This window comes from Vigna unguiculata, chromosome 10 (assembly GCF_004118075.2).
Source record: "Vigna unguiculata cultivar IT97K-499-35 chromosome 10, ASM411807v1, whole genome shotgun sequence".
NCBI lineage: Eukaryota > Viridiplantae > Streptophyta > Magnoliopsida > Fabales > Fabaceae > Vigna > Vigna unguiculata.
Genome location: NC_040288.1, coordinates 2,289,332 through 2,302,169, shown reverse-complemented (window position 1 = coordinate 2,302,169; position 12,838 = coordinate 2,289,332). Strand labels below are relative to the sequence as shown.

Genomic DNA, 12,838 nt, shown 5'->3' with positions numbered 1-12,838 from the left:
CCATCTCAGTCCAATTCAAACTATTTTATATTGAAATGACTATGCAAAAATTTAAATTTTAGAAAGAAAAGAAATTAAACTAAATTAAATTGTAAATAAAAAAAGTCAGAATGATTAAATTCTTTAAAAAAAAAATAGATCTAATTTAACTCAATTAACAAATCTCCCCACACTTAAAATGTTATAAAAAAAAAACATACAAAAATAGCACTAAATAAATTACTAGTATTCATCTCTTTTCCATCCAAACCAAAGTTTGGTGAGGCAATAAATGAAAACTTCAAACTTATTTATGCATAGTTATTATTTATTGACTGAATTTAATGAATCATCAAAGTTGGTAACGTATAAAAATCGAGTTCTTTTAAAAAGTGAATAAAAATGGAGTGCAAACGATTTCTTAATATATCTTTTAATACATACTCTAACATGTCAAATGTTAGTGTGTTCATGATATTGATTAAAGAATTAGAGGAATATTTTTTATTCTAAATTCTAATTAAAAAATTTCTTTTTTATAATTTTAATGTATTTTTAAATCTAATTTTTAATATCTTTTTCATTTCTTAATAAAAATGTCAACATTGCGTTTAATAATAGAAAATAATTGAAAGTATATTGACAAGTTAGAGAATACATTATTATCTTTATATTGCACTATTGACAAAACATGTGCATTTGTGTTATGATTATAAAAATTAATAAAAATTATTATAGTTATTACTATAATTATAAAATTAAATATAAATAATAATAATTATTATTTTATTATAAATATTTTTTTTCTATTTCTTTATTAAAAAATTTTAAGTTTAGAAAAATGATTAAATTAAAAAAAACAGTTAAATTTAAAAAACTGCAGTCAAAGAATAAAATTGAAAAAAAAATATTTTTATTTAAAAAAAATATTTAAAAGGTAAATTAGAAAAAAAATGTGAATACCAAATATATTAAATTTTTTTTATATAGGTATAGATTATAATATCATATTTATCTATATAATCAAATTAGAAATATAAATTTGCGTGAAAATTAAATTTTATTAATTTTTTTAATTGTTAATTTGGTCATAGTATTTAGGTATTTAATTCGTTTTGGTTTTTATATATTTTTTTAACTCAATTAAGTCTATTTTTTTAATAAAAATAATATGTTTTAAAAAAAAAATTAATGTGATCTTTTCTATTAACTTGACATCAATGTTGTTTGAAAATTTCCCATATCAAAATCTAAACCTATTACATGTTAAATTTTGAATCGTGTATAATGTCTTAACATTAATTCTAAGATAAAAAATATATAAATTTTAACATGTAAAAAACCTAGATTTTGACACTAACACTTCCAATTATTTTTAATATCAATTTAATAAAAAAGCACTTTATTCTTTTGACAAAAATAAAAAATCAATGAAAAAAGAAATATAAAATAACAAAATAAATCAAATACCTATAAAAAAATCAAATTATTATCTAAAGCGTAATTTAATCATTAAATTATAATTTAATCATAACTATCTATCATTTATTGTAATTATTTGGATTAAATATATTTTTGGTCCTTAACTTTCAGTAATTTTGAAATTAGTCCATGTTGAAACTTTAGACCAATTTAGTCTTTTATCTTTCGAAATACGTGGATTTAGTTATTTTAATCAAATTTTATTAGGTTTATTTGATGTTTCGTACATATTTCAGGATTGAATTTGAGTTGTTTATACTATTTGACATATTTTTGCTTTAATGTTAAGTCAAATACTATTATGAAATGCGCTTAAAATATCAAATAAATTTAATAAAATTTGATTAAGAAAATTAAATCGTTACGTATTTTAAAAAATAAATGACTAAATTGGTTCAAAGTTTTAAAATAGACTAATTTTAAAATTTACTAAAAATTTAGAGAAAAAACATATTTAACCCTAATTATTTATGTTAAATTTTCTTCCCAAATTTAACAAGAACAATAATTAATTAATTTACATATTTATAGCAAATTGAATAGTGATTTTGCAGTTGCCCATGTGATGGGAGTAAACACTGTCAGGTGGGTGTTAAATGCAATAAGTGTTCCTTTGTGTAAGTGATGCCAATAAATATTAAGCATTCTTCAATTCACCATTTGGTCTCAACACAAACATCATACTTTCTGTTTCCAACAACTATGGCTTCAACACCTGGAATCCTCTCAAACTGGCCATGGAAACCTCTTGGAACATTCAAGGTTATTATAATATTCTCTGTCTTTTCCTTAATCACTTTTTTTAATTTAGATTTTCTATTAGAAATTTTTTTTCTGTTTTTCATGATATACAGATTACTACTGATTTTAATATTTTAAAATATATTTAAAATATCAATACAACATATTTTTAATCTTGACAAAAAAAACTAGTAAAAAATCTAGACTGTTTTTTTATCACCATAAAATAGTAATATACATGGAAACAATATTAGGGTGCTCCAATCCTCACATAAACTAAATTTTTCTACAACAGATAATTAATTGCAAGGTAAAGTATTCATGTATAATTTTTTTTTTCATATTTAATAGTGTGTTTATCCTAATTTTTGTCTAATTTTTTCAATGCGGTTTCTTGATTTTTTTATATTCTTTTTTATTAAAAATTATCATAATAATATTTTATATTAGATTGATGTTGATAGAAAGTGATAGAAAACAATAACTTGATAACATAAATAACCTGTAAAATCAAAATGACTGAACTTATTATAATGTCAAATATTATTTATCTTGTTATGTTGTTATCTCTAAATTAGTACTAATTTATTTAACAGAAAGATTCTCATTAACTCTTTTAAGAACTACAAAAAATTTGAGAGAATATGTTGAATAATATTGACAAAATGTAAAACATAAAAAAGCTATCAAACTTAACTTTTTATCAACAATAAAAGTTAAATCAGTAAATAATCACTTAGATTACTTCAATCCTTTTACATTAAAATTATATATATAATATAAATCACATATTTCTTATTTTACAGTTCATATTATTTTTATTTCTTCAAAAAAATAATTATCAAATAAAAAAACAAAACGTACCCATATATAATAATCAAAAACAAATTATTATAGATATTCTAGACTAATAATTTTAGAATGAATTCATGAATATTTCGTATAATAATAATCCATGTAAACATTTCGTATAATAAAAACTTCATCGATGCGAATCACCCAAACCCTTATTTATTTTAATCCAAAAAGTTTGTTTTCTATCTGTCTATGTATTTCCAAAATTGATGTATTTTTTTTATATGCTACACACAATATAAAGAAACCCACTTAATACGTTTTATAGCTAAAAATCATCTTTATTATTTTTCTTTGTCTTCAACTTTAGTTCCTTTATTTGGTAATTTTCATGGTCTCTTATTTGACAACTTGCAATAAGGGGAAAGTGGATGTCAACATCTAGATTTAAATATAACATTGATAACACAAGTATTTATGTCATGGAAAATAATAATTTGACAAAGTTTGATTTAATAAACTTTGAGAAATAATCATTTTTGGTAAAAAGGGAGTTAAAATATTATTTTTTAAAAAAATTCTAAAATTGTATTACTTTATTTTTGTAATTTCTATAAAAATAAAAAAATATTTTATTTAATAACTTTGTCAACTTTGTCAAAAATTTATTTGTTAAAAGTTTCATTTCCCTTGTGTTATAGGTATGATTTCTCGTATTTTTTTTTACTAATATAACCTACCTACATTCCAAAGCAATAGTATTTTTTAGTTTTTTATTTTATTTTTTTCCTCAAAATAATATTCTTTGTATATATAGGTTTTAAGTTATTTTTCTAATCGTAGTTATCTAAAGGGCAATATTATTTTCTTCTATTAAATACCTCGTAACGCTTTTAAAATTAGAATTAGGTAAAAAAAATGCATAATATCTTTAAAAATTTAAATATAATTTTAATTTATTTTTTAATGTTAACATTTTTGTTCACTTCCTACTCTTGATATAGAATCTTGAATCCCATTGAATATATCACAAACATGAGATCTTATATAATTTTTTAAATCCTAGGCTCTATATTTAAACCTGTAATAATGAAATCAAGTACCATTTGAACCAACTTATTAAATAAGGTACTTTCAATAAATAATATAATTTATCAAAATGTAAAAAGTAAACTATTCAAACTTGACTATGGAACCAAGTAACTTTCTTTCTTCACCTCCATAAGTTTTATTTCACTCTCATCAAGAAATTTTTATCCTTTTAGAATTGTTTAATAAAAAAATAAAAGATAACTTTTTTCGATTATACAATTTAAAAGTAAAAATTAAATTCAGAAGTTATTTAGTTTTCGAATTATAAACTGGAAGTAATTTTTTACTCAAGAAGCGTGCAACTCAGAAATTCTTTTAAGAGAAAAAATAATTTCTGAATTACACAATCCTAAATATGAAATATGATTTTATATGGAGATGCTGAAGAATTATGGAAGTGCACGAAGAAACTACCTTAGCCAAAATTACGTTTTTAAAAGGGTTAAATATGTTTTTGTTCTCAAGTTTAAGTGAATTTTGAAATTAGTCTCTTTTTAAAACTTTATATCAATTTAGTCCTTTATTTTTAGAAATGCGTAAATTTAGTTTTTCTTACCCAATTTTATTAAGTTTATTTGACATTTTAAATGTATTTTATGATAATATTTGAGTTAACATTGAAATAAAAATTTGTCAAACGGTGTAAACAATTCAAATACTATCATGAAATGCGCTTGAAATGTCAGATAAACTTAACAAAATTTGGTTTAAAGGACTAAATTCACGTATTTTAAAAAATGAAAGACTAAATTGATAAAAAATTTTGAAGATGAACTAATTACAAATTTCATTGAAACTTGAAGAACCAAAAACATATTTAACCATTTTCAAAATACTGAACTCAAATTACAAAAGTAAAATAAAAATAAAAAACAATTTTTTGATTAGAAATTGATGTGTAATATTTTTGCAGTACCTGCTATTGGGTCCTTTTGTGATTAGAAGTTGGTATATGTTGGTGAAGGATGAGAGTGAAAGGGACATAACAGCCTTTATGATACTACCATTTTTGTTGTGGCGTGTGCTTCATAATCAAATATGGATCACTCTCTCTCGCCATCGAAATGCCAAAGGCAATGCCAGAATTCTTCACAAAGGAATTGAATTTGATCAAGTTGACAGAGAAACCAATTGGTTAGTTTCTTCCATCAAATACAATCTTCTATTAGTTTCCAATACGAGCTTTTGCATCCAATTATATACCGTAAAATTAACTTATCTGGTTAATCTGGTATCTAACGGTCCAGTAATGGACGATAAGATAGGTCTAACAAATAACAAATTTTCTTAGGATTTGTTGTATCATGACTTTAATACTATCTTAAGAGATAAACTTTGAACTTAACTTAATCCTTCAATCCTATAAAATTGGTTTGTAAGATGAGGTTTATACTCGTCTATATATCATAAATTTATTTTTTGGGTTAAATATGTTTTTGGTCCCTTAACTTTCAGTGAATTTTGAAATTAATCTATTTAGAAAATTTGGACCAATTTAGTTCTTCATCTTTCAAAACACATGGATTTAATCTTCTTAATCAAATTTTGTTAAATTTATTTGATATTTCAAGTGCGATTCATAATAATATTTGACTTAATATTAAAGCAAAAATATGTCAAACAATATAAACAACTCAAATACAATCCTGAAATGCTATGAAACATCAAATAAACCTACTAAAATTTGATTAAAATGACTAAATCCACACATTTCGAAAGATGAATGACTAAATTGATTCAAAATTTCGAAATGAACTAATTTCAAAATTCACTGAAAATTAAGGGACTAAAATCATATTTAACTCTTATTTTTTCTCTAGTTGACCTGAGATCTTTTAACACTAAACTACCTTCATTAGAATAGGTTTTTTTACCTGACTTTTGAGATTGTAAAGATTTTTTTCTTCTTTTAAGATGATGTTTTACATTTTGTGTTTTGTGTTATAGGGATGACCAAATTTTGTTCAATGGGTTACTGTACTACTTGGCAAACTGTACACTCTCTGGTGCATCACGTCTTCCATTATGGAGAACAGATGGAGTGATTATGGCAATGGTGCTTCATGCAGGACCTGTTGAGTTTCTTTATTATTGGTTGCACAGAGCACTTCATCATCATTTTCTGTATTCCAGATACCATTCTCACCACCACTCTTCCATTGTCACAGAACCTATAACTTGTGAGTCACACTTTCTTCTTTTTCATGCTTTGCTTCATCATGAATGTGTTTCCGGAGACGGATTTTGGCCGATAATTTTTTAGAAACCAAAATAATATATTAAAAAATTTTAAACTTTTCGATAATTCAATCACAATTAAATTTTTTAGTTATTCATTTTTCAATACAAATACAAAAAAAAATTCATCATTTATCTTATTTCGTAATCTTGTTTTTGATAATCTTTATATTGTAAAAAATGATCTTTTTGTTTAGATGTAGGATGTGAAATAGTTAAAATAAGACAAATTAGAGATCAATCAAGTAAAATGTTCTTAACTTGCCTGCTTTTGTCAAAGATTGACATAATTCAAGAATGGTTGATAAATTCTTTAAATCTAGATGGTTAGGAGCCTCAACAATAAAATATTGGAGTTGAAATTTTAAAGTAATCATCTATTGGTCAATACACCTATTTTCTTTTTTTTTTAAATAAGTTTAAGATTAAAAACTAATTCATCATGATCTAATAAAAATTTAAGATGTAATTATTAAAAGAAAACATATGATAATCAAGCAACAATTAAAAACCGATTATGGAAAAACATATAATACATTATTTTTTTCTTTTATATTCATACAAAATGAACATACAAAAGGTTCATGAAATAAAAAATAATACTAACTATTAAAGAAATATTTAAGTATCAAATGAGACTAGAGAGAATTATCTTTTTTATTTTTTTAAGAATGGAAGAAAAAAAAAATTGTGTCTAGCTTCCATCTTTTCTTTAGAAAACATGTGAGAGTATGAAATAAATACAATTCGTGAAAAACTCAAAAAATAATGAAAATATCTTAATAAATAATTTTATTATTTATTGTATTTGATTTTATGTTGTGCTTTATAAAAGAAATAAATCAGACCTAATTTATTTTTGGTTAAATTACTCTTTTGATCCTTCTATTTGTTAAGTAATGTCAATTTGGTACTCAAGTTTTTTTTGTCCTTACCATTAGTTTGACCATACGGTGTTAAAGTCATGTGTCAATTTCTGGTTTTTTTAAGTTTTTTTTTTAATTTGTTTATTTTTTACACGTGTCACTTCACAATTGTACCACGTGTCAAAATTGTTCAATTTGGTCTCTATATTTGTTTTTAGTTTCAATTTAGTCTCAATTTTTGTAAAAATGAAGCAATATTGTCCCTCCTTAAATTGACACTCAATTTACTTTTTAATAAATCTTATGGTGATATTCTTACTAAAGTTAACGTTTTTATTAAATATTTCTAGAAATATTTTAAATTAAATTTAAATTCTGTACAAAACATTAAACTTTGGTTTTGTTTTGAACTTGAAATTTAGTTCATAAACTTATGTGTGACAAGTTATTTGATTTTTAGTTTTCACTAAATTTGTATAATATGGTACACTTGATGTCTTTTCATATGATGACAAGATTGTTAATTGTTGAAATTAAGTTTGAGATTTAACTTTGTTTAATAATAAAACTAAAAAAAGAATTGTTTAAAAATATTTATAGAAATATTTTATAAAAATGTCAATTTTAGTAATAATATCACCATAAGATTTATACAAAGAGTAAATTGAATGTCAATTTATCACCATAATAATATTGCTTCATTTTTACAAAAATTGAAACTAAAAACAAATATAGGGACCAAATTGAATAATGTTGACACGTGACAAAATTGTAAAGTGATGTGTGAAAAATAAAATAAAAATTAAAAAAAAAATAAAAAACAATAAAAAAATTCAACAAAATCAGAAATTGACACGTAGCGTTGATTTGATCGCCGTTTGGTCAAAATTAACAATAAGAACCAAATTGAATCATTTAAAAAAAAATGAGGATCAATTCGAACTATTTGACAAATACAATGACCAAAAAAATAATTTAACTTTTATCTTTTATCAATTTTAAATATACACTACATATAATTTAAAAATTAAAAAAATTGAAAATTTCTAAAAAATATATACATATAATTTTAATTTTTTTTAAAGAAATTGGGGACCATGACCTCGTACAGTCCCTTATATAATTCACATTTGCCTCTTCATTCTCCCACTAACATTTAGAAGGTCTAATCTACTTTCCGTGAATTTAAAAGGAAAGGGACAGAAACTTCCTTAACTAATATCATACTACCAACTTATAATTCTCCGTAAAAAAATAATATGTCTCATATTTGTCACTCAGATTGATTTCTCTCAACTTATAATATTTTAACTAACGTTGACACTCAAAATTTAATTTATCATCTGAAATATTTTACCCACAGAGACCTCTTATTTGAATGTTTTTCCTTTTATCAGCAATAACTAATAATAAAATTTTAAAAAATTGAGATATTAAGAATGTCATGGATAGAAAATCTATAATTCAGATCACATTTCCTAACACTTGAATGTTACATTCCAAAAAAAAAAATCTATTTGCCTCTATATTATAGCTCCTACACCCTAAAATGGAGTCTACATTGATCTTCATTTCTTATACATCTTTTTCTTTGTTACTTAAAATTTTGACTATGGCAAAACTTGCAAGTATTATCAACTGAGGGTTAAATTTAAACTGTAGAATAGAAATGAAATAATTTACATTATTAATGTTTATGTAACTTTTTTTTTCTTGATCTCATCTTTGTGTTCTCTTGTTGCAGCTGTGATTCATCCATTTGCTGAACACGTATCATATTTCGTTCTGTTTGCAATTCCACTGTTAACCCCAGTCTTCACTGACACAGTGTCTTTGATCACCGTATTTGGATACGTGACTTACATTGATTTTATGAATAATATGGGTCATTGCAACTTTGAGATTGTTCCAAAGTGGCTCTTTGGCATCTTCCCCCTTCTCAAGTACTTCATGTACACCCCTTCGTAAGTATTTACTTTCGGGGTTAAATATATTTTTGGTCAAATAAATTTAGAATTAGTCCATTTTGAAATTTTAGATCAATTTAGTCCTTTATCTTTTAAAATACGTGGATTTAGTCATTTTAATCAAATTTTGTTAGGGTTATTTCATATTTCGTACGCATTTCAGGATTATATTTGTGTTATTTATATTGTTTAACACATTTTTGTTTTAATGTTAAGTCAAATACACACATTTAAAATATCAAATAAACTTAACAAAATTTGATTAAAATGACTAAATTCACGTATTTCGAAATATGAACGATTAAATTGGTCCAAAATTTTGAAATGTACTAATTCCAAAATTCACTCAAAGTTAAGGGACCAAAAACATATTTAACCCTTACTTTTATAATTGAACCAATTTTTATCATTCATTATATTTGTTCTCAAATAAGGAAACCGATTTATCTATTCTTTATCAACAATAAAAGAAATAACTGTGAATATGGGGTAAGAAATCACAATTGAAATTCTATACTTAAAAATTCTATGTAACTAAATGTACTTATTTTGTTTATATCTAACAGGTTTCACTCCTTGCACCATACTCAATTTAGGACAAATTACTCTCTCTTTATGCCATTTTATGACTACATCTATGGCACCATAGACAAAAGTTCTGATCAATTACATGATTCAGCATTGAAACGACAAGAAGAAACCCCAGATGTTGTGCACTTAACACACCTCACAACACCAAAATCGATCTATCATCTAAGACTTGGATTTTCTTCCTTAGCCTCCAAACCCTACACACCCAAATGGTACCTTTTCTTCATGTGGCCTCTCACAGCTTTCTCAATGATCCTCACATGGATATATGGTCGAACATTCATTGTGGAGGAAAATCGTTTTCACAAACTCAAGTTGCAAACTTGGGCAATACCCAAGTACAATTTTCAGGTAAAATATGTTACAATTTTTCTAAGTCAAGGAAAAATTTACTACTTTTGAAAGATTTTTTCCTCTTTCCCTTCTTTCTAACCACTAGACCACCTTTTTACTCTTTGAATTTTTCTTTATATACAATAGACAACTTTTTTTATTTTGAATAAGTGTGAAACTTTCAATTCATATTTGAATTCTGAATAATATGTCGGGATTTACATATATTGGAACTTTTTTACTACGGAAAACAACATAGACGTAAATGTTACTACTTTTAAAATGAGTTGTTTTTGGAAGTTTTTACGAGATACACTAGAGAGATTTATTATGAAAAATGATATTTTGACTACTAAATTTTGACAACTTTCTCTTACAACATGATGTATCATCTTCTAATTGGTTTTTGAATATTGAGAATGAGAAAAAAGAAAAACATAAAACCACTTAGAAGATGACACCAAAGATTGTAAGAGAAAATTGTCAAAATTTAGTAGTTAAAAAATCATTTTCCATTTATTATATTATATGTATGAGTTGTTTATATAAAAAAGAGATATGATGATATAAATACTTAATATCATTATATTTTGTAGTAATGTGTAAAATAACACTTTATATGACTATGCAATTTCTTTGTAGTATTCATTGCAATCACAAAAGTTGAGTATCAACAAAATGATAGAGAAAGCAATATTAGATGCAGACAAAAATGGTGTAAAAGTGGTGAGCCTAGGTCTTATGAATCAAGGGGAGGAGCTTAACATCTATGGAGGATTATATGTTAGCAAACATCCTAAGCTAAAAGTTAAGGTTGTTGATGGAAGCAGTCTTGTAGTTGCTGTTGTTCTTAACAGTGTTCCTAAAGGAACAACACAAGTATTACTCAGGGGCAAACTCACCAAGGTTGCTTGCACTCTTGCTTTCAAATTGTGTCACCAAGGAATCAAGGTTCACATTTTTAATTAATTGCATACATTTAATTTCTTTATAGACATGTGTATTATTTTAATTTATTTAACTATAAACTCTCTTTATTTTGATCTCACATGCATGATTACTATATTTCAGGTTGCTACAATGCATCAGGATGATTATGTGAAGCTAAAGAATTTGTTCAATAGCTCTGCAACTAACTTGTCTAATTTGATCATTGAGAAAAGCTGCACCCAGAAGGTATTGATGTAAACGAAATTTTCCTAGTTCATATATTCTAAAATTTGATCCGTCTACTATATATAAGGTTTAATTAGTCAGATGATACCCATTTTCATTTAGATGTATCAATTTGATATCCCTTTTTAAAAAGATGTCAATTGAGTCCCAACTTTTGAAAATATGCCTCAATTAGGTCATTTTCAGCAAAAAATTGTTAACACCGGTATTGATATTTAAAATGACTTACAAAATTAAGTATTAATATTTATATCAAAATTTAGTGGTAAAAGTCATGAATTAAGTTAACGATTTTAGTAATTTTTGTTTGAAAGAGACCTGTTAAAGACACTTTTTCAAAATTTAAGATTAGATTGACACATTTTTAAAAGTGAGTACCAAGCTGACACATCTGAACAAAAGTGAGTACCATCGACTAATTAAACCAACATACATATAAAATATAAAGTACATATAATAACTTTCACCCTATTCACTTGTGCAAAGTTAATTAATATAGTCGTGATAAGTTGTAGTGAAAAATAAAATTTTCTTTAGTCTCTCATCTTTCTTTTTATTTATATAGATTTGGTTAGTTGGAGATGAATTGACTGAAAAGGAACAATTGCATGCACCCAAAGGAACATTGTTTATTCCATACTCACAATTCCCACCAAAGAAATATCGAAAGGATTGCTCCTACCATTGCACCCCAGCAATGCTGATTCCTAGTTGCGTTGAAAATGTCCATTCTTGTGAGGTTTGTTCACATAATATTTTCAATCTTCAAATGATTAATTCAATCGTGTTATTCAGTTTGTACATGGAGGGTTCAATGTTTTGGTTAGAATCTCAAATGATAAAATTTCAAACACCTTGCGTATATTGCAGGATTGGTTACCAAGGAGGGTAATGAGTGCATGGCGCATAGCTGGAATAGTACATTCTTTAGAAACATGGAATGAACATGAGTGCCACTACACAATGCAAAACATAGATAAAGTTTGGCATTCAACACTTCATCATGGGTTTCAACCTCTTGCTGTATCGGGCTGTGATCATACCAGTACTAATACACTGAATTTCATCAGAACTTAAGATAGATGATCTCCTAGAAAATTCTCGTGTTGTACCTCGTGTTCTATCAATGCTATCTTATCTATAAAAACATACACACACTTGTGTCCATCAAAGAGTTAGCTCGGTGTGAGAAAATTAAATAATTAAAGTGTTTGACACTATACTTGCTTTAGCTCTTCGAAAGGTATTAGTTATGGTTATCATATGCTTAAACAAGCAAATTAATGTATGTATCTACACGTATCAATAGAAATTTAGCATGTCTACATGCTACCTTTCTTCTATATGCAATTAAATATTTCTTTAAAGCAATGAATGTCAAAAGGAAATTTTCACTCTACATCATCGTTATAATAGGAATATTGGTAGAATTTTATGTGAATTTGGTCTCACATTAAATAAGAATGAGATTGAAAAACAATATATAAAAAAGAAAACTCACATACTTATTATCTTAATGTTTTGAAATGGAAATTATGGTATAAACTTCTTATATGAAACGTTATGATTTATTAATAT

General features: G+C 25.0%; 1 protein-coding gene across 1 annotated transcript; it reads left to right on the top strand.

Moving 5' to 3' along the window:
* The first annotated feature begins 2,139 nt into the window (after nucleotides 1–2,139).
* Nucleotides 2,140–12,548, top strand: LOC114167540 (very-long-chain aldehyde decarbonylase CER1-like). The gene is made up of 9 exons (XM_028052643.1): nucleotides 2,140–2,223; nucleotides 5,003–5,223; nucleotides 6,037–6,269; nucleotides 8,938–9,157; nucleotides 9,727–10,102; nucleotides 10,727–11,035; nucleotides 11,156–11,260; nucleotides 11,826–11,999; nucleotides 12,131–12,548. The coding sequence occupies exons 1-9, from the start codon at nucleotides 2,164–2,166 to the stop codon at nucleotides 12,335–12,337; spliced, it is 1,905 nt and encodes a 634-aa protein (XP_027908444.1). The 5' UTR covers nucleotides 2,140–2,163; the 3' UTR covers nucleotides 12,338–12,548.
* The last annotated feature ends 290 nt before the right edge of the window (nucleotides 12,549–12,838 follow it).

Bases quoted from the DNA above. Each gene is read 5' to 3' on its own strand.
- LOC114167540 (XM_028052643.1), top strand. From the start codon at position 2,164: ATGGCTTCAACACCTGGAATCCTCTCAAACTGGCCATGGAAACCTCTT. The intron at 11,261-11,825 runs GTATTGATGTAA...TTATTTATATAG, and splicing joins AGAAAAGCTGCACCCAGAAG to ATTTGGTTAGTTGGAGATGA. The intron at 12,000-12,130 runs GTTTGTTCACAT...CGTATATTGCAG, and splicing joins AAAATGTCCATTCTTGTGAG to GATTGGTTACCAAGGAGGGT.